Raw genomic sequence first — 27,527 nt, 5'->3', positions numbered from 1 at the left:
CTGAAATATTTTTGAAATTTTGTTGTTTTAATAAGATTCCTCTTTTTTCATGGCAAGATATCTACGGAGCAGTTTCTTCGAAAGTAAAATGTCTTCGTTCTACATAAATTATCTGTCAAGTTCTAATTTAAAAAGCCTCAGATTCATAAAACAACAACGATCTGCACTTGCTAAAAATTGTTTTGCAATTGTAGGCTCTCTAAGAAGCAGATCCACTAGAGCGAAGATCAGGACCAGACCAACAAACGAAGGAGGACCACTTCTGGATGAATTTGTTTCATCAGGGAGCGATTATGATGACACAGACGATGATGACAATTTTGAAGAACAGTTTGGAAACACCGAGGGTAAATATAAAGTTCAAGCTTTAAATAAAATGATTTCTTTTTTGCTAAAGTACGGTGCAAATGCAATGTGGGACCAATGGCTGCCCAAATGCCTGCTTTAATTTTTCTTTAATTGTTCCATGTTCTTTAATTTCAAACACAAATAAATTGACTACATCTTCAGGAGATGGTGATGTTGGTGAAAACAGTTCATCTGATACTGCAACAACTCAGCCGCAAACCTCTGACCACCTACCAGATGCAGATGAGACCCGCTCAAGATCTCCACCAGATGAAAACAATCCCTCTGTTGTCAGCTTAAGAGCTGGTCAAATTTCTGACAGATCTTTAAAATTATTTTGGGATTCTTATGTCGTGCGAGGCAAGAGAATCAAGTGAGAAGAGTGTGTTCTTACGCAGTTGTTTATTTTTAGTGACTTTACGTAGATCCAGTATTGTCGTTTAATTATTGTTTAGTTTCTTATGAGTTTGAGTATCTAAAGCCAATAGGCTAGGCGTACTGCTAACAGGCAGATATGAATCTTAAACGTGGCCACCAGCAAGAATGCTTTGGAGCATCTTGTCGCAACATAATCACGTTCTCTTTAGTACTGTAACTAGGTCAAGGTCAAGCAGTTAACGAAGGGGAGGGCGAAACATGCCCCAGTGTAGGTTATGTTGCTGTAATGCTAAAGGTCTGTGTGAAAAGATTATACATGTATTTTTATTTTGATGCACCATAGATATTTACCACCTCCTTTGTGTAACTGTCTACTTGTAGCTCTGTAACTCTGGCAATTGAATCGATGCTTTCTTCAGTGACTGTCAGATCTTTTACCAATTAAACTATGCAGCTTTCATTTGTGTACGTATCTTTTTGCAATTTTTATAGATATCAAATTAAATTTTGGGCCTGGAATGGAAAGGAATATGTGTCCCCTCGAACAAGTTATCCTTCGCACGGTTCACTGAAGCAAGTTATTGCGAAACTAGACCCGGCTACGTATTACAAGTTTCTTCTTCAAGCTCGCGTCAGAGGTCGCAGTCAAAACCTAGTTGATCTGGCTTTGATTGTAGTACAGGTAAAGTTGTTGAAACACTTTATTAACTTTCTCATGAATCATGCTTAGCCTGCTTTGTTTAGAAACGCTTTCCATTTCCTCTTAAACTTCATAGTTGTAGTAGCAGCGAGAATAGCTTGGCTTAACAGAAAAACGGTACGCGATACATTATTTTGTAGTTTTGCCAAACTATAAGCTATTGTCTTCGTTTGTGTCTTTTCTTTTTTTGAAATATGTTTGCTAAGTCAGTTATACATTTTGAATTTACCAGTAAATTGTTTCGAATTGTTTACTAGCTAGAACCAAACGTGAACAACGTTGCTGATGGTGCTTTTTTACATTATGTTTACGTTGTTGGTGTTTTCACGTTATAGAATTGATCCTGCTGTCATTGCTTTCCTTTTAGACAAAACTGAGGCAGCCGATTCTAAATGAAGTGACTTTCACTAACTCAACATCTGTAAGAATCACATGGAAGTCATACCGCCCTCCACCGGCGGATTATCACTTTTTGGTTCACGAAGATACTCCTCAGAGCCTTTTAGCGGCAATAAAACTTCTTCGTGGAGCATCGGTATTAAGAAGCACTTATGTGAACGGTAAAGTTTTTTTCTGCTCATTTAAGAAACTATAAGATGTTTACAGGTGATAGTACCAGTGTACATTATTTTGTTCTGAGTTGTTTGAAATAATTGTTGCTTTTGAAGTAAAGCTTACGGCCATGATATAATTTCGCTGCTGTGTCAAACGCAGGTTGCCTGCGTATTTTCTAGTAGCAGTTTCTTGAGTGTGTACAGTTACTGACCGCAATTATATTCACTTTCAAAACAATAGTATAAACAATTCTTTTGCAAGATAATACTTTTTCAGGTCTACAAGCTGGAACAAACTATGTTGCTTCTGTAAATGCTGCTTACAATGATGAAATAAGCGAAGCTTCAGCAGTGAAGTTTACAACAAGTACGTAAAAATAGACCCAAACAGCAAAATCCGTCTTTTTTACATCAATTCAACGTCTTCAGACTTTGAATCAATGTAGAAATGACAGATTTTGTTGTTTGAGGGAAGTTACGAAAGGTTAGAAAAGATTATAAAACAAGGATTTTTTGGAAAACACAATTTGTACTTTTTGTTATCTAGTTTTTTGTTTCTTGAGGCGGCAATTTGCTTGTATTTGAGTTTAAAACGGTAGAGCTCACAACATACTAACGCAACAAAGAACTCTAAAATTTTACAAGGACAGTTTTGTTACATAGCCATGGATTTCATATCAAAAAAGCAGTTACTGCTTTCTTCAAACAGGTTTTTCAAATAGTGCATGCATGTTACTGTGGTACTTTTTGGGTTTAATTTTTCTACGTCTTGTTCTTTTAGGACCTCTCCCACCTCGCAATCTCACTGTAATCCGTGAAGCAGGAACGAGATACAGAATATCTTGGATGCACTCTATCGGTGGAAGAACTGGCTACAAATTCAGGTTTACGACATTACAAGTTTTTTTTTGTTTTTTTTTAAACTAAAGATAAGAATTGATTCTTTTGTTTCATAAATTATTGTAAAATATTCTAAGTTTGTCAAAAATATTTTGTTGCATAATGTGCATTACGCAATGACCAGTGACGATTTGTTTGGAAGGAAGACAGATGAAAACACTATCAACTAATTTTGTTGCTCTTCAGATACAAAATAAAAGGAAGCTCACGAGATTTGCAAACATTGGACATCAGAGCTGATCAGCAATCTTTCACAGTCGATATATCGGACAATTCTAGACTCTATGTGGCAGGGTATACTTTGAAGGACAAGGCAATGGAATCTGGGGGTCATGCTAGAAAAGGTAGACTAGCGTCTGGCTGTAAATCGTATCTGTTGATTTGCGATTATAACATTTTAAGAACAAATTGAAAATACAAAAAAAAGATTAAATATCGTTTCCACAAAATCTGACTTGATGTTTGAGAAACTTTTAAAAGTTTATTCCTATTACTTTTCAATGAGACAAGTTGTTGTTACCCGGGTGTGGTAAGATCGAAGTAACCAAATTCATTTGGCTCCTCTCAAAAACTGTTGCATTCTATTCCTTGTAAAACTTTTTCTCGTGCTATTTTGAGAAGATTGTTTTCTGGGTACTGTATGTTGACTCAATCTGTTTGTCCACTCCACACATGGTAGGCGTGTTTAATTTCATACAATGTGAACATCCACAGTATATGTTCAGGTAATTTTCTTTGCTGTTTAAACAGTATCGAACTCCACTCTTGTATTTCAGAGATATAACTAACATCAGCCATCTCGAAAGTTGTGAAACTTTTTGAAATTTTCGAAACGGTTTTGAAACTTGATTTGGACTGATTTGTGTTTTAGATGTTCTGAGGAGTAAAGCTGTAAAGATATACATCCGGACGCGCCCCGAAGCCGAAGGAAGATTCCAACTTGAAAACGTAAATGATGAAGAGGATGATTATGATTATAATGTTGACAGCGGTGATGCTGTCGTAGATAATAATGATGAGAAAAATAGTGACGATGATACAACAGGCAGTATTGAAATTCCTATTAGAAAAAACCCACAAAGCAACGATGCCAGCGTCAAGAAAGATACAAACAACCCCATCCCTGGCAACAATGAAAGAGAGAATCAAGAAACTGAATTAGTTGTTCCTCCTACTATTGAGCCTACTCCTGGTACAATAGCTCAAGCTTCTTCCACACTAAGAGGCAGTGAATCAATGTCTACAACCGAATCAACATCACCTTCTGCGGAAGAGGAAGATTCCAATACATTCACCACTGGAAGATCAGAAGGCAATGTCCAGGAAGGTCCAGCTTCCGATGAAAGTCAATCGGAACAAGAGCAAACTGATCAACCCACACAAGTTCTCGAATACGATCAGCCTTACATTGAAGACCCAGGTCAGGATAATCAATTCCCTACTGAGCCTGAACAAGACGAACCTAATTCAAACGTTGTAGACGAAGCGGGAACGTTGCAGCCAGAAGATGGAGATTCAACAACTGTTGAAAATCCAGGTCAAAGTGTAACTTCAGACCCAACCTCTTTGCCTCCAGCCAGCAATCGTTTTTTGGTTAATATATGGGGAGATGAAATAACGGATACATCTTTAAAGTTATTTTGGGACCCGTATGTCTTAGCTGGGAAACGAATCAGGTTTGTTTAATGAACTTTACAATACTTTGATGTAGGTTTTTATCCTAATTGTTTGGTAATTTATCTTTTAGACGTTAATGGTGTTGCAGTCTGAGATCCTTATGCACACCAGAGGTGACAATTGTCTAGTTGGTATGGGCATTGGACAAGCTACTACACAACTTTCCTCTTGCTTTATGTGTAGCTTTCTATGTCGAACTGCAGGATGATAGAGCGTCTGTTCTTATTAGAGGCGTTGCCATCCCTTTTTGTTGCCCCATAACGCTGTGCAGTCCTCATAGAGGTTCTGTATTGGCAGAAAAGTTCTGTGTTAACCGGTTTTGTTTCATTCTCTGTTGCACAGTGGAGTGTGATGGTGTCAAGAAACCACCTGTCATCCCACCTCTTTTGCTTACTGATTTTTTTTTTATTTATTCTTTATACCATAAACACTAAACAGACATATCTAAACAACAACACTACATTTAACATTACAACAACAAAAACAATAAGCGAACGTTTTCAGCTAGTCATACAGCCTTTTCAAGCCTACAGGAAAAATATTTTAAAAGAGATGCTAAAAAATCGTATTTTTTGCTGTGATACTGTACGATTAGCATCTCTTTGAAAATATTTTTTCTAATAGGCTTGAAAAGGGCTGTACGACTAGCCGAAAACGTTCTCTTATTTCTTTTTGTTTTTTGTTTTTTGTTTTTATAATGTTAAATGTACTGTTGTTGCAGTGTTATGTCTGTTTATGGTTTAAAAAAAGTTGCCTCTCTATTCAAATTGTATTACAGTATTCTTTACACAACTAAAAGTATAGTATTCAACCAACCACCCACTAAACATCGCTAAAACTGAATTGTGATATTGTTTTTATGTGATTTATAAGTATATGTGCATTATAAGTATTCACTTTTCTAAGTTTTAGATTTTTTTCCTTAAAAGTTTAAAACACTTTAGGTATCGTTTGAAAGTTGCAATGTGGATTGGAAACACTTACATGCAATATCGAACTTTTCCACTAATTGGAGGAACATCACAATTTGTTGGTGATCTGGAACCTGCAACTCTTTTCAAATTTGTTCTTCAAGGAGTCGTGGAGGGAGATGTTGACCAAGTTGTCAATTTGGCTGAAAAAATCATCAAGGTTTGTATTTTCACTGGCTCGGTGGCTTAATCGTTAGAGTGTCCGTCTCTGAATCGATAGGCATGGGTTCGGGTCCCTATCTGGTCACACCAAAAACATTTAAAAGTGGTGTTAAGTAATCTTCCTGCTTGACACTCAGTAAAGCAACGGATTCGTATAAAGTCATCGGCTAAATCTCTATAAGACTGCGCTGCCTTCACACTGTCTACAAAACTCTGAGCGTAACGCATATCTGTGGTGGATACAGTGCCGTATGAATATACATAATAACAGTATTATAAAGTATGTATTAGTATTGTTGTATTGTCAACTTTCAGCAGTTATTTTGAACCGATCTTTTATCAACAACTCAAAACGTCAACAAATATGAGGAATTACTAGGGTTGTTCTGTGGGAAATCATGTTCTGTTTGCTGAAAATTGCACAACCAATAGCTATACTCTGTCTAAATCTTTGCTATTTTTTTAGACCACCTTACAACAGCCTGATCTAAACGAAGTCACGTTTACAAACACATCCTCAGTAAAGATATCTTGGAAGCCGCAAACGCCGCCCGCGACCAATTATCAATTTTTTGTCCATGTAAATTCCCCACAGCGACCTTTAGTGACAACGCGATTTGAACTCGGTGCATCTGTGAAGAAGTACATTTACATACATGGTAAAATGTTTTATGTTTCATTGTACAAAAAAAAAATTACAAAATCAAGCATTTGACTACTTTGTTATGCAGGTGCGACTGAATAAAATTTTTATGCACCAAGTATAGTTTTTATGCAATTGCCTGCAAATCTGCGGTATAGGGGAGAGTGGGGTTAGTTGGAAGGCGGGTTAGTTGAAAAATCATCATTTTTTTTAACTCTCGATAACTTTTTTAAATATTTACTGCCAACATGTGAAGTAGTTTATAAATACACATAATCCATGTTAGTTTCGATTTGTTGGGTCAAGGTATGCCTGTTTGGCTGACAATTTTGTATTTTCTTACTTTCGAAGTAAATATTTTAGCGTATTAAAAAACATCTTATGCGTCGATATCGTTAAAGATAGGCAGAAGTTTTTTGGTGTGTCCGCTGTAGGTGTTCTACAACACTAAGAAATAAACAAATATTAGTCCAATGCACCATGCTTGAATATTTTAGGAAAATAGTTTGTCATATGCTAATGGGGCTAGGTGGAAAAATGGTGGATGGGGTTAGTTGGAAAATGTTTTGATAACGGTATGACTATGTAGTATGATACGAGTATATCGTCGTGGTATGATAATAAGTAGTATAAGCTCCAATGTACTTGTTTTAAGCAGACATATATTGTAAAACTTTAATTTGAATAACTTGGAAAGTGCAATAGGCGGTATCACAAGTTTTAACAATGCGTTTATTAAAAAATGTTTTTACGATGATTTAGTGTAGAAGTCATTGTATTTTGATTTTAAAGCAAGTAAACATATTTGCTTACAACCCCATGTAAATGTCTGTTGGTTAAAAAATAGTATCCAGTTCATTAGTGGGCATTAAACTGTAATTTTTCAACTAACCCCAGGCATGGGGTTAGTTGAAAAATCAATTGTATTTTTGTTTATTTTAAATTTTCATTAAAAGCTGAATTGACTCAATACTTATTTTTGGTTGTATGATAGAGGACACCATAGGTGATAACTTAAGCCGCTTCAAGTTGTCAGGTTATGCACCAATTTTTTTAAATTTCGCTTTAAAAAAAACTTTCCGACTAGCCCCATTCTCCCTTACTGCAGTTTATCAAACATGTTAAGCCCAAATAATTAAAAGATGTTTTGGGTTAATTCAGTTTAGAAAAAAAAAATCATCAGAAGTTAAATTTTACTTTGTCCTTACAAACATTTGTTAGTATTTTATTTACATTCAGTAGCCTACCCATATGACTAGCTTTTTTGCGTGCTGAATTTTTATAAAAACAATTTTTATATTTAGACCTTGAAGCTGGAACTGACTACGTTGCAAAAGTAACTTCTGCTTATAAAGATGATCTAAGCAATGCATCAGTGGTGCAATTTACCACCAGTAAGTAGGCATACGTTGCAATATGAGTTGCAATAAACACTATAGTGGTCTATTACGTTGACGCATGTCGTGCACCTTTCTTTATGCAATAATTGAGAATTATTACTTGGTTCATGTGGAAAAGCCAACTGACAGGAAGAAGACCCCACTGTTAAATGTGTGAAGTATCTCTGTTTTAACTACCCCCTGCTGACACATCGACCCAACGACGTAGTAGCACCATTGTCGTGGTATATATTTTTTCGAAGTTTTAGTGTCAGTTTTTGTTTTGAACATGACTCTGACAGAAAAAAACTAACATCTACCTTGGACGATAATTAAATTCATTATGATGTGAGATTGAGAACCGGGATGTTTTAATATTATTTCAGAGCCTCTTCCGCCTTTGAATCTGGCGGTGTCACGAGAAGTAGGAACGCAGTATAGGATGTCTTGGGAGCACCCTAATGGTGGAAGTTCCGGATTTCAGATAAGGTTTAATATATAAAAAGCTTGGTGCAGTTTGAAACCAAATGACCTGTTTATTTTTTTTACATTATTTCTTGTTTCAAATAACAGATAAAACTTAGTGTTGCAAAACATGTGAATTGTAGCTTACAAAGCGAACAATTGTCTGAAGCGTGTGGAAAATGAAAGATCGTTTGCAGTGGATTGCTTCAAGATTTAAACTAGGTATTGACAAAAAACTTGTTAAAGAGTTGTTCAACTTAATTCAATCCTTTAATGCTATCTTTGACTATGCCATGTTCGATAACCGCATATGGGCAATTTAATTCATACTCTCCTACAATTACGTGTACATCATCTCCAGAGACATCCATAAACTGTAAAGAAAAAATTCCACATCTTTTGTTGTAGCTTGGGAGAATCTTTGTATCACTACAGAAAGGGGCAACCCTGTCTAAACGTGCCACACTGTAAACCAAGTGCTGAGTGGTTTTAGTTTATCTACTTGTTTGGGTTTAAAATACGCAAGTAGAGGTAATTTGTTTTTCTTACCCCTCAAAAAATGGAGTACAAAATATGGTGCTAATAGTGAACACTTTGTATGGAAACACTTTTATAATGTGGTTGAACATCTATTTTAGACACTACACTAAAGGAGATTCAAGAAGTCTGCAGGCTCTTTACCTGGCATCAGATCGGCAGTCCTTTACCTTGAATATACCGGACAATTCACGTCTTAGAGTTGTTGCCTACACGTTAAAGCGTCAAGCTTCAGACGATGACAACCATCAAGCGAAGGGTATGAATGTTGCATTTGTTACTCGATTCAAGGGAAATGGAAAACATTTTTTATAACCTTAATCCTGAAAGCTAGCCTACCAGTGAAGCTAAATTCTTTCCAACTAGCCTGTGTTGTCAAAGTGAACAGTTGTGAATTTTGGGCTACATTTGAACTGCGGAAGACAGTAGTCTAATTTGTTTGTCAATGTACTTCTATCCTATTTGTCATTGTACGAAGAACGTTCCCGTTGAAAATCAAACCACTGTACTGAGAATCCAACTAAACGAAAACAGTGCCGGGTACATAAGTTAGGCTTAAAAAAACACAAATTTGACTGCCCCACTGAATTGTCTTCAAATGCATGTCTAAACTTCTTTGCATTCCCCTATCATAACCACGGTATTTTTATCTTTGTTCTTTTTGACCTGCTGAAGTGTTACCTCTTCATAACACTAAAGTGATTACAAGAGACTGATGCTGCAGAAATGCAAAGAAAATCATGAAACGTATGTTTTTATAGATGTATTGAGAAGCAAAGGTGCAAGGCTCGCTGTAAGAACAAGACCTGAAGAACAACCCGAAATCGAGACAGTGGATGAAGATGATGAAGAAGACGACTACAAGCACAGCAATGAGGTTACCAGTTCAGAAGCAAACAGCTCTGAACAAACGACAACAAGCCCACCACTCCGGGAAGAACCATCAGAAGATCAACAGCCAGTTGCGCCAGAGCCTAGTCGAGACAACAATCTGGATGAGATAGTCCCTGCGGGAGAAACTACCATCACGACATCCGGCGCTCATGGTGACGATTCTACAACTCCTCCTACTTCATCAAATGAAAACATGGGAAGTACCACAACGGAGCCAAACAGCAGCTCTGGAGCACAAGATTCAAATATTCCACCACAAGAAGTGAATCCTTTGGTAAAATTTTGGGCAACGGAGATAACTGATCGTTCTGTTAAACTGTTTTGGAACCCATACGTTGTACAAGAAAAAGTGATCAGGTAACCAACAGTATTTCCACTAGAAGTAATTATTTTGCCGAAATATAAACAAAATATCAAGACTCACAATGTAGATGTTAACGACCTGTTTTAGTCTGATGCTGCGAGTTTGCTGTGGTAATAGCGAATTGCACTAGCTTTTGCAACACAGTTCCTTAGTCATGTGCTATGACGAATCGGCTATAACGATGTGCTATAACGTCGTAAGCAATTATCATGCTGCTAAAAACGAAACTCCATCTATTGCACAAGATTGGTATGTTCATTGATAATGCAAGGTTGAAATATAGAAACCTATAGAAACCTGTAAGGTTGAAATGTTAAAACCTTGATATCTTTTTATATCAATAATACAAGAACATTAAAGATAAAGAAATAAAAGCTGATCAGGAAAAGCTTGGTGTGACTTAACTTAGTTCTCTCGCTTTCCAATCATGCAATCCTGGTTTGACTCCCTACTTAAGCTGGTTGTTGCAGAACACCGCTCACCTCTACCCAAGATGTAATAAATAGGGTGGGCGTAGTTGCTGAAGGAAGTGCGGTCGAGAGACTTTTGACAGTGCCAAAGGCTTAGTAACCTTATCTCATCCCCCGATGCTTGGATCCAAGTATGGAACTCATCTTTACCCTACCTCCCCAAGCCATAAAACACAACAAATAAACTCTTTCGTGTTCAGGTATCGCATACGTGTTTCGATGAAGAACGGGAATAATTACATTTTTTACCGAAACGTATATCCACATCTTGGTGCAGTGAAACAAGCGCTAGGAAAATTACGACCAGCGACTTACTACAAGTTTGTCCTGAGAGGAATCGCGAAAGGGCTTAATGAAGAAGAAATTGACTTATCTGAAGTGATCATTAAGGTGAGGGAATTCAATTTACATTGTTACGATGGCTGAATATAAAACGAAGGAATGAAGGTTATGTGTTTGAGACATAATTATTGCATTGCGCAAAATGTGCAAACACAAATTATCCGAATATACAAAGCTGCCGTGCAATGCAACAATTAAGTATTAATCTAATTGCGCTTTTGTTAAGTTACTTAAATTTCTTCTTATAAACCATAGCGATGTAAACACAGTACAACAGTGGTCGCCATGTTACGAGCATATTTCTACCAGCGCTCAGTCGTACTGTATTGGATGATAGTAAAATATAATTTGCAATTATTTTTACAAAGTTTTTTGAGCTCTGAAAATCCAGTTAAGAATTAAAAATCCAGTTATGTCAGAAAACAACAGATCTAAATACCAGTATTTATTTCTATTGAAGGTGTGTGAGTGTCCACTCTGCAATATAATATCTTACTAGATGGTTTTAATACTTTGTTCAGACCAAGCTTAAACAACCGGTTCTGAATGACGTCACATATACGAATTCCACTTCTGCACGGATAACTTGGAAGTCATACCGCCCACCAGCGGCAGATTACCAATTTCTTATCCACGAAGATACTCCACAGCGCCATCTTGCCAAAACAAAATTCCTTTCTGGCGCATCCACAAAACGACGGACGTACATACATGGTAACGCTACAGATTTTGATATTACGATTATGAAATTTGGCACGCAGTAAGTTGTATCATTTCTCTACTTGAAGTACGTATTTTTCGCTTCTTGAAATACCCAAGCTCAATTTAAAAATGAACAAACAACACAACAATATAATCTTCCAGTTTAAAAAGTATGTGTATGACATACTGTATACAAAATACAATACAAAATACATACAATATAAAATACATACAATACAAAATACATACAATACAAAATACATACAATACAAAATACATACAATACAAAATACATACAATACAAAATACATACAATACAAAATACATACAATACAAAATACATACAATACAAAATACATACAATACAAAATACATACAATACAAAATACATACAATACAAAATAAATACAATACAAAATACATACAATACAAAATACATACAATACAAAATACATACAATACAAAATACATACAATACAAAATACATACAATACAAAATACATACAATACAAAATACATACAATACAAAATCTACATTTTCTACTTGCCTAATGTTTATTAATAACTATATTATTTGCAGGCCTTCAACCTGGAACGCCTTACATTGCCTCCGTCACTGCCTTTTACAATCAAGATGAGAGCGATATTTCTACCGTGCCATTTACTACAAGTTAGTAGGCTACAATATCATTGTAGTAGCATGTTAGCAATGTATAATATTTCTATCTTAGAAAGACGTTATTGATTGTTTGAGATTGATTTGAAACTCCTTATCAAATTCGCTCAGTCTTGTCCGAAGTTATTGATTGCAAGCTGTAAAACATCAATGTAAATTATAAAATATACTATGGTGAAATTATATCTTTTTAAGGTTTGCAATTCGCGTAATTGTACAGCCTGTTCAAATCGAGCCACAATTTTTATGTGTCGTCATCATAATTAACCACATTATATCAATACTCCAGCACCGCTACCTCCAACTATGCTTTCGGCTACACGACAGTCGGGGATACAATATAAGATATCTTGGCAAAGACCTTTGGGCAAATGGACTGGCTTTCATTTTAGGTGAGGTCTGAATTCAAAGATTTTCTGGCTTTATTTTATTTCGAGTTATATCAGACCTGGCTTAAGCTGCAATAGATCATGGACGTGGCCAAGGGAGGGTTTGGGAGGCAATCGTCCCCTCCTATAATTTTATTTTTCCCCTCCCCAAAATATGTTTCAATACTATTACAACGTTTTAATACCGTTATAATTTATGCAGAATAATGTTTGACCCTCCAACAGTTGCCTTTGTTTCTCCTAAAATTTTCTTTCTGGTTATGTCACTGCGTTGGATGTGATCAGTGTAGTATTAAACTTCAGTTCAGTTAACATCACGTCGTTGCTTTGTTTTTAAAATTATTATGTTCCAGACTACCATCAAAAGCTTATATTGATAGTTTTTTTTCTGAACGAGAAGCTTCACTCACAAAAATCTCCTTGTTCTGGCGTTATTCCCACTTAAAGTGGGGTCACAGGTGCAGATTGAAGTCTTCCACAACACTCTGTCAGCAGAAGCCTTTTCTTTCACTGTTTCAAGCTCTTCTCTTCAGCCACAAAGTCTCTTCATCTTTTCTTTGGCCTTTCTCTCTTGTTTCCCAACTTTCGATTGTCTCATTCTTCTGCCAACATAATCTTCATCTCTCTGTACAACGTGTCTCAACCATCTAGGACGTGTCTCTTTCAGAGTATACCAATAATAGCAATAATTGATTGACAAAATACTGTTTTTCCTGCGCTTCAATTCAACCTTCTGCAGTAACCACCTGTGCATCACACAGATACAAAAGCAAAGGAACGGCAAGTCGACAAAAGATTATTGAACTGCCAGAAAACACATATTTTTTTCTATTGGAAATTCCTGATAGTTCTAAGCTCTATCTTGCTGGGTATACTGTTGCAGGTAACCTATCTACTGTACTTATTACAAGCATTGGGGTGAAATTGATTTTAAAGTTACTTCTAGTGTAAGTAAAATTTTATATATAACACGAAAAAACAATTCAACCTGTTGTGTTGAGTTTACTCGCTGCTGAATGAAATAAGAAATGAGTCGGCCAAGTATATTTGATAACCTGTCATTGTCCGTCCTGATACCTAAGTCGGTTAAGGACCCGACTGTGAAAACTGAAATGACAAGATCAGAAAATGATAGTTCTGCTCTCGGGGTGTGCTCTTGAGCAACTTACTTCAAGGACAGTTCTACTTTTCCTCACTGCAGTAAACTGTACAATAATCCGACACCGATTAATTTAAGATTACTTGCAAGATTATAAAACCAAAAAATAAATCAAATTCTATGTAGAGACGTCAGGAAATTTACATGCTATAGTAAAATTGTGAATTAGAAGTTGTATTATGATAAAATGAAAATTTCTGTGATATCACAAGTTTATTGTGAAAATTTTAGTTGCAGATTTATATTTTGTGATAAGGCCTTTATCGAAGCCAAACGTTATTTATTATTTGCATGCGTATTAAACAAATGTTAAACTCTGGCACTGTACAACAACGTAACCTTCTGAATATCCTGATGTAAAATAAGGAGCATTCCAGATCAAGCTAAGGTTTTAGCATTTGTAACAAAGCAAACCATTGATTAGGTTATGTAGGAAACTGATCAAACCTTTTCAAAAGTAAACAAAAAAAAGTAGTAAAGGTAACATCATAGGCTAAAAAAAAATTTTAGACGATTAAACGAAAAAATCTCTATTTTTTCCAGGAAAGAAAAAAAGTAAACCAATTCGAATTGTAGTGAAAACAACATCACATACGGAGGAAGAACCAAAAGTTCAACAAATTTTAGAACATGCATCAGGATCAGTTGGAAAATCGGACAAAGATGGAACCATTAAAGAAAACATTTTAGATGAATTTCCTTTCATAGATGATCTAGAAACTAATCAAACAACAGATGTCGGTGAACCATATGATGGCAAAACGGTCGCTAGCAAACCAGATGCAGATGAAACATTTATTAGCACACCAGATGCAGATGAAGCATTCATAGACAGAACAGACAACAATGAACCAGATTTTGATGAGCCAATTATTGGCACACCAGATGCAGATGAACCATTCATAGACATAACAGAAAATAATATTGGCAACAGACATCCCAATGACCGCAACAGAGACCCCAATGATCGAGACCAACATTCCAATGATCGCAACAGAGATCCCAATGATCTCAACAGACATCACAAGGACCACAACAGAGACCCCGATGATCGAGACAAAGATCCCAATGATCGAGAAAGAGAACCCAATGATCGCGACAGAGACCCGAATGATCGAGACAGAGAACCCAATGATCGAGACAGAGAACCCAATGATCGAGACAGGCAACCCAATGATCGGGACAAAGAATCCAATGATCGAGACAGAGATCCCAATGATCGAGACAGAGAACACAACGATCGAGACAAAGAACCCAACGATCGGGACAGAGAACCCAATGATCGAGACAGAGATCCCAATGACCGAGACAGAAAACCCAATGATCGAGACAGAAATCCTAATGATCGAGACAGAGATCCCACTGATCGAGAAAGAGAACCCAACGATCGAGACAGAGAACCCAACGATCGAGACAGACAACCCAATGATCGGGACAAAGAATCCAATGATCAAGACAGAGATCCCAATGATCGAAACAGACAACCCAACGATCGAGACAGAGAACCCAACGATCGCGACAGAGAACCCAATGATCGAGACAGAGAACCCACTGACCGAGACAGAAAACCCAATGATCGAGACAGAAACCCTAATGATCGAGACAGAGATCCCACTGATCGAGAAAGAGAACCCAATGATCGAGACAGAAATCCCAATGATCGAGACAGAGAACCCAAACATCGAGACAGAGAACCCAACGATCGCGACAGAGAACCCAATGATCGAGACAGAGAACCCAATGACCGAGACAGAAAACCCAATGATCGAGACAGAGATCCCAATGATCGAGACAGAGAACCCAACAATCGAGACAAAGAACCCAACGATCGCGACAGAGAACCCAATGATCGAGACAGAGAAGCCAATGACCGAGACAGAAAACCCAATGATCGAGACAGAGAACCCAATGATCGAGACAGAGAACCCAATGATCGAGACAGAGAACCCAATGATCGAGACAGAAATCCTAATGATCGAGACAGAGATCCCAATGATCGAGAAAGAGAACCCAATGATCGAAACAGAGAACCCAATGATCGAGACAGACAACCCAACGATCGTGACAAAGAATCCAATGATCAAGACAGAGATCCCAATGATCGAGACAGAGAACCCAACGATCGAGACAGAGAACCCAACGATCGCGACAGAGAACCCAATGATCGAAACAGAGAACCCAATGATCGAAAAAGAGAACCCAATGATCGAGACAGAGAACCCAATGATCGGGACAGAGAACCCAATGATCGAGACAGAGAGCCCAATGATCGCAACAGAAACCCCAATGATCGAGACATAGAACCCAACGATCGAGAAACAGAACCCAATGATCCAGACAGACAACCCAATGATCGAGACAGAGAACCCAATGATCGCGACAGAGACCCCAACGATCGAGACAGAGAACACAATGATCGAGAAAGAGAACCCAATGATCAAGACAGAGAACTTAATGATCGCGACAGAGAACCCAATGATCGAGAAAGAGAACCCAATGATCCAGACAAAGCACCTAATGACCGCGACAGAGAACCCAATGATCGAGACAAAGAACCCAATGATCGAGAAGGAGAACCCAATAATCGAGACAGAGAACCCAATGCTCGCGACAATGATCCCAATGATCGAGAAAGAGAACCCACTGATCCAGACAGAAATCCCACTGATCGACAAAAAGAACCCAATGATCGAGACAGAGACCCCAACGATCGAGACAGAGAACACAATGATCGAGAAAGAGAACCCAATGATCGAGACAGAGAACTTAATGATCGCGACAGAGAACCCAATGATCGAGACAAAGAACCCAATGATCCAGACAAAGCACCCAATGATCGCGACAGACAACCCAATGATCGAGACAAAGAACCCAATAATCGAGACAGAGAACCCAATAATCGAGACAGAGAACCCAATAGTCGAGAAAGAGAACCCAATAATCGAGACAGAGAACCCAATGGTCGCGACAATGATCCCAATGATCGAGAAAGAGAACCCACTGATCGAGACAGAGAACCCAATGATCGAGACAGACAACCCAATGATGGCGAAAAAGATCCCAATGATCGCGACAGAGAACCCAATGATCGAGACAGAGAACCCAATGATCGAGACAGAGAACCCAATGATCGAGAAAGAGACTCCAATGATCGAGACAGAGAACCCAATGATCGCAACAGAAACCCCAATGATCGCGACAGAGACCCCAATGATCGAGACAGAGATCCCAATTATCGCGACAAAGATCCCAATGATCGAGACAGACAACCCAATGATCGAGACAGAGAACCCAATGATCGAGACAAAGAACCCAATGATCGAGAAAGTGAACTCAATGATGGAGAAAGAGAACCCAATAATCGAGACAGAGAACCAAATGATCGAGACAAACAACCCAATGATCGCGACAGAGAACCCAATGATCGAGACAGAGAACCCAATGATCGCGACAGAGAACCCAATGTTCGTGACAGAGAACCCAATGATCGCAACAAAAATCCCAAGGATCGAGACAGAGATCCCAAGGATCGAGACAGAGAACCCAATGATCGAGAAAGACAACCCAATGATCGAGACAGAAATCCCAATGATCGAGACAGAGAACCCAATGGTCGCAACAGAGAACCCAATGATCGAGACAGACAACCCAATGATCGAGACAGAGAACCCAATGATCGAGACAGAGAACCCAATGATCGCGACAGAGAACCCAATGATCGAGACAGAGAACCCAATGATCGAGACAGACAACCCAATAATCATGACAAAAATCCTAATGATCGCGACAGAGAACCGAATGATCGAGACAGAGATCCCACTGATCGAGACAGACAACCCAATGATCGAGACAGAAAACCCAATGATCGAGACAGAGATCCCAAAGATCGAGACAGAGATCCCAAGGATCGAGACAGAGAACCCAATGATCGAGACAGACAACCCAATGATCGCGACAGAGATCCCAATGATCGAGACAGAGATCCCAATGATCGAGACAGAAAACCCAATGTTCGAGACAGAGATCCCAATGATCGAGACAGAGATCCCAATGATCGCGACAGAGATCCCAAGGATCGAGACAGAGAACCCAACGATCGAGACAGACAACCCAACGATCGCGACAGAGAACCCAATGATCGAGACAGACAACCCAATGATCGAGACAGACAACCCAATGATCGAGACAGACACCCCAATGATCGCGACAGAGATCCCAAGGATGGAGACAGAGATCCCAGTGATCGAGACAGAGAACCCAATGATCGAGACAGAGAACCCAATGATCGAGACAGAGAACCCAATGATCGAGAAAGGGACCCCAATGATCGAGACAGAGAACCCAATGATCGCAACAGAGAACCCAATGATCGCAACAGAGAACCCAATGATCGCGACAGAGACCCCAATGATCGCGACAGAGAACCCAATGATCGAGAAAGACAACCCAATGATCGAGACAGACAACCCAATGATCGAGACAGAGAACCCAACGATCGAGACAGAGAACCCAATGATCGCGACAGAGAACCCAATGATCGAGACAGAGAACCCAATGATCGAGACAGAGAACCGAATGATCGAGACAGAGAACCGAATGATCGAGACAGAGAACCCAATGATCGAGACAGAGAACCAAATGATCGAGACAGAGATCCCAATGGTCGAGACAGACAACCCATTGATCGCGACAGAGAACCCAATGATCGCGACAGAGAACCCAATGATCGAGAAAGACAACCCAATGATCCAGACAGAGAACCCAATGATCGAGACAGAGAACCCAAGGATCGAGACAGAGAACCCAATGATCGCGACAAAGATCCCAATGATCGAGAAAGAGAACCAAATGATCGTAACAGAGAAGCCAATGATCGAAACAGAGAAGCCAATGATCGAGACAGACAACCCAATGATCGCGACAGACAACCCAATGATCGAGACAGACAACCCAATGATCGAGACAGACAACCTAATGATCGAGACAGAGATCCCAATGGTCGAGACAGAAAACCCAATGATCGCGACAGAGAACCCAATGATCGCGACAGAGAACCCAATGATCGAGACGGAGAACCCAATGATCGAGACAGACAACCCAATGATCGAGACAGACAACCTAATGATCGAGACAGAGATCCCAATGGTCGAGACAGAGAACCCAAGAATCGAGACAGAGAACCCAATGATCGAGACAGAGAACCCAATGATCGAGACGGAGAACCCAATGATCGAGACAGACAACCCAATGATCGCGACAGAGAACCCAATGATCGAGACAGACAACCCAATGATCGCAACAGAAACCCCAATGATGGCGACAAAGATCCCAATGATCGAGACAGAGAACCCCATGATCAAGACAGAGAACCCAATGATAGAGACAGAGAACCCAATGATCGCGACAGAGTACTCAATGATCGCGACAGAGAACCCAATGATCGAGACAGACAACCCAATGATCGCGACAGAGTACCCAATGATCGAGACAGAGAACCCAATGATCGCGATAAAGATCCCAATGATCGAGAAAGAGAACCAAATGATCGAGACAGAGAAGCCAATGATCGAGACAGACAACCCAATGATCGCGGCGACAGAGAACCCAATGATCGAGAAAGACAACCCAATGATCGAGACAGACAACCCAATGATCGAGACAGAGAACCCAATGATCGAGACAGAGAACCCAATGATCGCGACAGAGAACCCAATGATCGCAACAGAGAACCCAATGATCGAGACAGAGATCCCAATGATCGAGACAGAGATCCCAAGGATCCAGACAGAGAACCGAATGATCGAGACAGAGAACCCAATGATCGAGACAGAGAACCCAATGATCGAGACAGAGAACCCAATGATCGAGACAGAGAACCCAATGATCGCGACAAAGATCCCAATGATCGAGAAAGAGAACCATATGATCGAAACAGAGAAGCCAATGATCGAGACAGACAACCCAATGATCGAGACAGACAACCCAATGATCGAGACAGACAACCCAATGATCGAGACAGAGATCCCAATGGTCGAGACAGAAAACCGAATGATCGAGACAGAGAACCCAATGATCGCGACAGAGAACCCAATGATCGAGACAGACAAACCAATGATCGAGACAGAGATCCCAATGGTCGAGACAGAGAACCCAAGGATCGAGACAGAGAACCCAATGATCGCGACAGAGAACCCAATGATCGAGACAGACAACCCAATGATCGAGACAGACAACCCAATGATCGAGACAGAGAACCCAATGATCGAGACAGACAACCTAATGATCGCAACAGAAACCCCAATGATGGCGACAAAGATCCCAATGATCGAGAGAGAGAACCCAATGATCAAGACAGAGAACCCAATGATCGAGACAGAGAACCCAATGTACGCGACAGAGAACCCAATGATCGCGACAGAGAACCCAATGATCGAGACAGACAACCCAATGATCGCGACAGAGAACCCAGTGATCGAGACAAAGAACCCAATGATCGAGACAGAGAACCCAATGATCGAGACAGAGAACCCAATGATCGAGACAGAGAACCCAATGATCGCGACAAAGATCCCAATGATCGAGAAAGAGAACCATATGATCGAAACAGAGAAGCCAATGATCGAGACAGACAACCCAATGATCGAGACAGACAACCCAATGATCGAGACAGACAACCCAATGATCGCGACAGAGATCCCAATGGTCGAGACAGAAAACCGAATGATCGAGACAGAGAACCCAATGATCGCGACAGAGAACCCAATGATCGAGACAGACAAACCAATGATCGAGACAGAGATCCCAATGGTCGAGACAGAGAACCCAAGGATCGAGACAGAGAACCCAATGATCGCGACAGAGAACCCAATGATCGAGACAGACAACCCAATGATCGAGACAGACAACCCAATGATCGAGACAGAGAACCCAATGATCGAGACAGACAACCTAATGATCGCAACAGAAACCCCAATGATGGCGACAAAGATCCCAATGATCGAGAGAGAGAACCCAATGATCAAGACAGAGAACCCAATGATCGAGACAGAGAACCCAATGTACGCGACAGAGAACCCAATGATCGCGACAGAGAACCCAATGATCGAGACAGACAACCCAATGATCGCGACAGAGAACCCAGTGATCGAGACAAAGAACCCAATGATCGAGACAGAGAACCCAATGATCGAGACAGAGAACCCAAGGATCGAGACAGAGAACCCAATGATCGCGACAAAGATCCCAATGATCGAGAAAGAGAACCAAATGATCGAAACAGAGAAGCCAATGATAGAGACAGACAACCCAATGATCGCGACAGACAACCCAATGATCGAGACAGACAACCCAATGATCGAGACAGACAACCTAATGATCGCAACAGAAACCCCAATGATGGCGACAAAGATCCCAATGATCGAGAGAGAGAACCCAATGATCAAGACAGAGAACCCAATGATCGAGACAGACAACCCAATGATCGCGACAGAGAACCCAATGATCGCGACAGAGAACCCAATGATCGAGACAGACAACCCAATGATCGCGACACAGAACCCAATGATCGAGACAGAGAACCCAATGATCGAGACAGAGAACCCAAGGATCGAGACAGAGAACCCAATGATCGCGACAAAGATCCCAATGATCGAGAAAGAGAACCAAATGATCGAAACAGAGAAGCCAATGATAGAGACAGACAACCCAATGATCGCGACAGACAACCCAATGATCGAGACAGACAACCCAATGATCGAGACAGACAACCTAATGATCGAGACAGAGATCCCAATGGTCGAGACAGAAAACCCAATGATCGCGACAGAGAACCCAATGATCGCGACAGAGAACCCAATGATCGAGACGGAGAACCCAATGATCGAGACAGACAACCCAATGATCGAGACAGACAACCTAATGATCGAGACAGAGATCCCAATGGTCGAGACAGAGAACCCAAGAATCGAGACAGAGAACCCAATGATCGAGACAGAGAACCCAATGATCGAGACGGAGAACCCAATGATCGAGACAGACAACCCAATGATCGCGACAGAGAACCCAATGATCGAGACAGACAACCCAATGATCGCAACAGAAACCCCAATGATGGCGAAAAAGATCCCAATGATCGAGACAGAGAACCCAATGATCGAGACAGAGAACCCAATGATCGAGACAGAGACCCCATTGATCGAGACAGACAACCCAATGATCGAGACAGACAACCCAATGATCGAGACAAAGAACCCAATGATCGGGACAGAGAACCCCATGATCGAGACAAAGAATCCAATGATCGCAACAGAGATCTCAATGGTCGAGACAGAGAACCCAAGGATCGAGACAGAGAACCCAATGATCGAGACAGAGAACCCAATGATCGAGACAGAGAACCCAATGATCGAGACAGACAACCCAATGATCGCGACAGAGAACCCAATGATCGAGACAGACAACCCAATGATCGAGGCAAAGAACCCAATGATCGAGACAGACAACCCAATGATCGCGACAGAGAACCCAATGATCGAGACAGACAACCCAATGATCGCAACAGAAACCCCAATGATGGTGAAAAAGATCCCAATGATCGAGACAGAGAACCCAATGATCGAGACAGAGAACCCAATGATCGAGACAGAGACCCCATTGATCGAGACAGACAACCCAATGATCGAGACAGAGAACCCAATGATCGAGACAGACAACCCAATGATCGAAACAGAGAACCCAATGATCGAGACAAAGAACCCAATGATCGAGATAGAGAACCCAATGATCGGGACAAAGAATCCAATGATCGCAACAGAGATCCCAATGGTCGAAACAGAGAACCCAAGGATCGAGACAGAGAACCCAATGATCGAGACAGAGAACCCAATGATCGAGACAGAGAACCCAATGATCGAGACAGACAACCCAATGATCGCGACAGAGAACCCAATGATAGAGACAAACAACCCAATGATCGCAACAGAAACCCCAATGATGGCGAAAAAAATCCCAATGATCGAGACAGAGAACCCAATGATCGAGACAGAGAACCCAATGATCGAGACAGAGACCCTATTGATCGAGACAGACAACCCAATGATCGAGACAGAGATCCCAATGATCGAGACAGACAACCCAATGATCGAAACAGAGAACCCAATGATCGAGACAAAGAACCCAATGATCGAGACAGAGAACCCAATGATCGGGACAAAGAATCCAATGATCGTAACAGAGATCCCAATGATCGAGACAGAGATCCCAATGATCGAGAAAGAAAACCCAATGATCGAGACAAAAATCCTAATGGTCGGGACAGAGAACCCAATGATAGAAACAAGGATTCAACTGGTCGAGACAAAGACACGGACGTTCGGGATAGAAATCCAAATGCCACTGCCAGAGACCCTATCCGCCGAGATAAACATTTATCTAATCCCGAGGTCGTTCCACATGATGAAAGCAAAGACTCGTCTGGTAACAAGAAATATCCATCTGTTTCATCGACAGTTTTTCCTGGAGTAGAAAGTAATCCTGGTGTCCTGGAAAGATTTACAACAGGTAAAGTTCTTGATGCACTGGTGTTTATAATATTTCCTGACTGTGGCCACTTTAAAGTGTGTTGCATGTGGGAATAACAATTCGATGAGTGTAAACATGTAGATTGATTTAGTTTAATTGTTTGTTTATAATTAGACATATCTCAGCAACAATACGACATTTAACATTATAACACAAAATTGAAATTAAACCAACATTTTCGACTATACATAGCCTATATAGTACTTTTCAAGCCTTTAAAAGAAAGCATTGCATGAGAAAATACTAGAAAAACACAGCGTAACATAAAAAATGTTGTTTAATCTAAGCGTTGAAAACTGCCTATCCTGCTCACATACGACATGTCTACAACAGTAGCGTACGCAGGATTTTCTCAAGGGGGGGCTTTCGAAAAGTTGTTCGAATCGAACCTAAAACGAATTAAAAAACGCCCATTTTGTGATAATAAAGAGTAAGTCATATATTGCAAGATTTGTGTGCCATAGCTTGCATTGACAATATTTTTTCAGTTTGCAACAATTAGTTTACTCATTCAGAAAGATTTTGTACTGAAAACAAAAAATGTGATACAACACTCTTGACTTGACGTCGCATATAATATTTTACGTAGACGACGTAGTTAACTTATTCAACCCAGTGAACCACGCGTATTGAGGGTACGTTCAGTGGCGCACGCAGGAATTCTTACTGGGAGAGGGGGGCGTTTGATATAATTTAACTTTTTTTTTATCAAGAGTAGGCTAATGCTACTTTACAGTATAGTCTGACCAAAGTTTAAGGTAACCGAGGCTATCTGTTCGTGAAATATAAACTCTCACCGTCTTTAAATACCGTCTTTATAATATAAGCTCTCACCGTCTTTGCGTATGTCACTGTACTATTTCTCCTCTAAACTCCAACAAAATAACAGATTTAAAATAGTCATTCCAAATGGTGACCAGCAATGCAAAATCGATGGATGCATCCTAAGCTATGAAATTGGAATTTTTGTAGCAATACTGTCAGATTTTATATTTAAAATCAACGAAAAACACTGCACCAACTAAATATTGATATGATTGGGCCTCTAAACAGAAACTGGGCCCACTAACCGGGGTTTTGGAAGCGGTAAATAGGTCCTTGCGTAATTTAAGCTATTGAATATCGAGCTTCTGTAGCATTATTTAATACATTTTTCTTGTTTCAAATAGACAAAAAAAAAACATTAAACAAACTGAAATGAGTGGGCCCCTAAACAGCCGTGACTACCTTCCCCCGAGGGTACCAGGGACGGTTAATACGGCCCTGCTACCCAAGACCACTCTTGAACAATAACATGTTTGCACTACACATTCACAACAACGCTAAAAAAATTTAATATTGTTGAAGGGGAGGTGGACAATGCCCCCCCTGCATACGCCACTGTCCACACAACACAACGGGTCCAGTATTTGATAAAAGTTAAGTTCAAAAAAGAAGTATTTAAGCAGATTGTTTTTGTTTGTTCAGGAGGACAGTCATCCACCATTTCTACACCTGAAGCCGATGAGCCATTTGTCTCTGATCTCGATGCCGATGAGCCATTTGTCTCTGATCTCGATGCCGATGAGCCGTTTAGTGAACTTCCTGATGCAGATTACCCATTTCAACCAGAACTGAGCTTTGACGATCAAGACCCAATAGGTCCTAATGTTGATGATGACGTTAATAATGATCATGATGATCTTAAAGGAAACTCAAGTGAAATATCTCCAACAACAGTTTCAGGCCAACGTCTGGGTACGTTTGTTATTTTTTAAAGTATTTTAATTTATTTTCATGGCTGCAAATGTTCAGCACACAGCAAATTCAATTGAAAAATCACGTGATTGTATCAAGATAAGATGATATGATATTGTCACCATTATCAACCCAATTTAATCATACAGGCCATTAATCAATCCTCATCTTGATGGTGTACTTTGTTGATTCATTTTGCTGGGAAACTGCTCTGTGAATGAAACTTCTCAGCTTCCTTTTTGTGCCTAATGGATCTTTCCAGTGTTTTTGTACAATCGGTGTTTCAGATTGAGTGTGACCTCAGTGTGTTGAAGTTTTGTATAGATTTGAAATGAAAACATGTTTTAAAGCAAGGTTCTTAAACTCGTTCCTCTGAAGGCCAAATGAACACTCGTAAATTAACCCGAATACACAATAGGGTGGCTCGTTTTTGAACTTTTTTTTTTAATTCTCTCGGGGTAGTGAGGAAATGGTGCCAATGAGTGAGAAAACGCTCATGACAAAATTTGAGATTCGTAAAAAATTGTCTTCAGCCTCCTCATGGGGCCCAAAAATCGAAAAATGGGGTTAAAAACGCAATTTTTTTCAAAAATATTTTTAGATTGGGTAGATACAATATTGTTTAGATATATCTAAATAACCTATAAAAAAAAATTGAAGTTTTTTTTTTTTTTTTTTTCTTTTTTTTTTTTTCTTTTCGCGCAACGCTCAGAGTCAAGAATCAAGATGGATACCACTTGAAAAATTGAAGTCATTTGAACTATTCCTTCAGCTTCCTCACAGCTTCTGAAAATTTTCATTTTGCTGAAAATTTCGCATTTTTGTTTGTGGTTACATAACTTCGTCAGTGACGTAAATTGAAATATAAGACGTCACTTTTTCCTACCAAATTAACCCAATTTCATTAAAAAATGACGCAACAGCTCAGGGCAGGTCTATAAAGAGGAATACAATGACGTTTCATAGCTGGCAAAATGTCTAACGCAATTATGTATCTTGTAACCACCCACAAAAATGCGAAATTTTCAGCAAAATGGAAATTTTCATAAGCTGTGAGGAAGCTGAAAGAATAGTTCAAATGACTTCAATTTTTTTTCTTAGGCTACTTAGATATATCTACACAATATTGTATCTACCCAAACTAAAAATAAATTTGAAAAAAAATGCGTTTTTGACCCCATTTTTCGATTTTTGGGCCCCATGAGGAGGCTGAAGACAATTTTTTACGCATCTCAAATTTCGTCATAAGCGTTTTCTCACTCATTGGCACCATTTCCCCACTACCCCAAGAGAATTTAAAAAAAAAGTTCAAAAACGAGCCACCCTAATACACAATAAGAAATCAGTAAACAAAATCCACAGTTAAAACGCAATAAAAAAGGTAGTAAGAACGCACCAAGAACATAAGATCGAAAGAAAGAAGTAGTAAGAACAAAGCAATGGTAAAACATTGTACGAACGCAATTAAACGCAAACGAAACGACAGAACTGAAGAGTAAAAATCTTTCAATTAAATTTCAAAAAGCGCGGAAAAAATAAACTCTTGAAGAACCGACTTCAGCAAATACCAAGGTTACCATTACGATTACAATAAGTGAATAGGCAATGTGATTGTGATGTAACAATACGAGTTTCTCGCAAGCAATAAAATGGCGCGACAGTAGCGCTAAAAGGTCCTGTGAAGTTTGATGGGCATTTTTAGATTGCATTTTCAGAACCCTAATCCGTTTTGACTTTCTGAATGTATAGCAAAAAAGTGCTGTAATTGTTAATTATGTCAAAGTTTAAAAATGCATTGTGGGCCGCACCAAAAGTCCTCCCGGGCCAAAGTTTGAGACTCTTGTGCTAAATAATATAGGATGTTAGACTGTTAGTACTTTATTATTTTACCATCTTGGAGTTTTCTTAGGATGTGAGTAGAGTTAGTACTCAAATGTATTGCTTGGCGTTCGTCTATATATTTTCCTAAATTAGCCCACAATTTCAAAATTTGTAAAACTGCGCTAACTTATTCGAAAGCAACTTCATACCAACTCATCTATGCACTAAAATTGCTAAAAAAAAGTTGCAAATGTTATGACCTGAAAGTTTATAGGCTGACTAAAATATCACACTTATTGTACTACTGAAACGTTTTTGCAAAATTAATTGGTGCAATATTTGACAAACATATTCACAACGTTAGAGGTTTTTCGCCGTAGTTTGAACCCAACCTTGTGATGCAGTAGTTCCCTTTTGGGCTACTCGTTAGGCATGTTTAACATGGCATTTTTACGTGGAATATAGAAGTTCAACACTTTTGTGTTGCTAATTCTCAGCCGTGAGTTTTGCATTAATTTTTTTTCGGCTTATCTAACCATTGGATGTTTCACAACATGAAATAATATCCATACCAAAACATAATTTAGATTTAAACTGTTATACTGACCCAAAACTGCTTTTCTTGGAAAGTCGAACAATGCAAAAGTAAAGGTCACTGTGAATCTACGGGCGTTTGTAAC

General features: G+C 39.5%; 1 protein-coding gene across 1 annotated transcript in view; it reads left to right on the top strand.

The window, feature by feature from the left end:
* Positions 1-27,527, top strand: part of LOC145785265 (uncharacterized) — an 89,569-nt gene that overhangs the window by 38,880 nt on the left and 23,162 nt on the right. Inside the window, exons 29-47 of the mRNA XM_082596945.1 lie at positions 195-347; positions 511-721; positions 1,219-1,408; positions 1,794-1,986; positions 2,258-2,347; positions 2,762-2,864; positions 3,067-3,224; positions 3,752-4,556; positions 5,502-5,688; positions 6,157-6,349; positions 7,638-7,727; positions 8,099-8,201; positions 8,816-8,973; positions 9,476-9,965; positions 10,643-10,832; positions 11,306-11,498; positions 12,067-12,156; positions 14,254-23,268; positions 24,757-25,026. Coding sequence (XP_082453071.1) covers positions 195-347; positions 511-721; positions 1,219-1,408; positions 1,794-1,986; positions 2,258-2,347; positions 2,762-2,864; positions 3,067-3,224; positions 3,752-4,556; positions 5,502-5,688; positions 6,157-6,349; positions 7,638-7,727; positions 8,099-8,201; positions 8,816-8,973; positions 9,476-9,965; positions 10,643-10,832; positions 11,306-11,498; positions 12,067-12,156; positions 14,254-23,268; positions 24,757-25,026 — 12,882 coding nt within the window. The remainder of the gene's footprint in view (positions 1-194; positions 348-510; positions 722-1,218; positions 1,409-1,793; positions 1,987-2,257; positions 2,348-2,761; positions 2,865-3,066; positions 3,225-3,751; positions 4,557-5,501; positions 5,689-6,156; positions 6,350-7,637; positions 7,728-8,098; positions 8,202-8,815; positions 8,974-9,475; positions 9,966-10,642; positions 10,833-11,305; positions 11,499-12,066; positions 12,157-14,253; positions 23,269-24,756; positions 25,027-27,527) is intronic.

This window comes from Aplidium turbinatum, chromosome 16, assembly GCF_918807975.1.
Source record: "Aplidium turbinatum chromosome 16, kaAplTurb1.1, whole genome shotgun sequence".
Classification (NCBI taxonomy): domain Eukaryota; kingdom Metazoa; phylum Chordata; class Ascidiacea; order Aplousobranchia; family Polyclinidae; genus Aplidium; species Aplidium turbinatum.
Note: the sequence above shows the minus strand (reverse complement) of the source record. Positions and strands in the feature narration are given on the sequence as shown.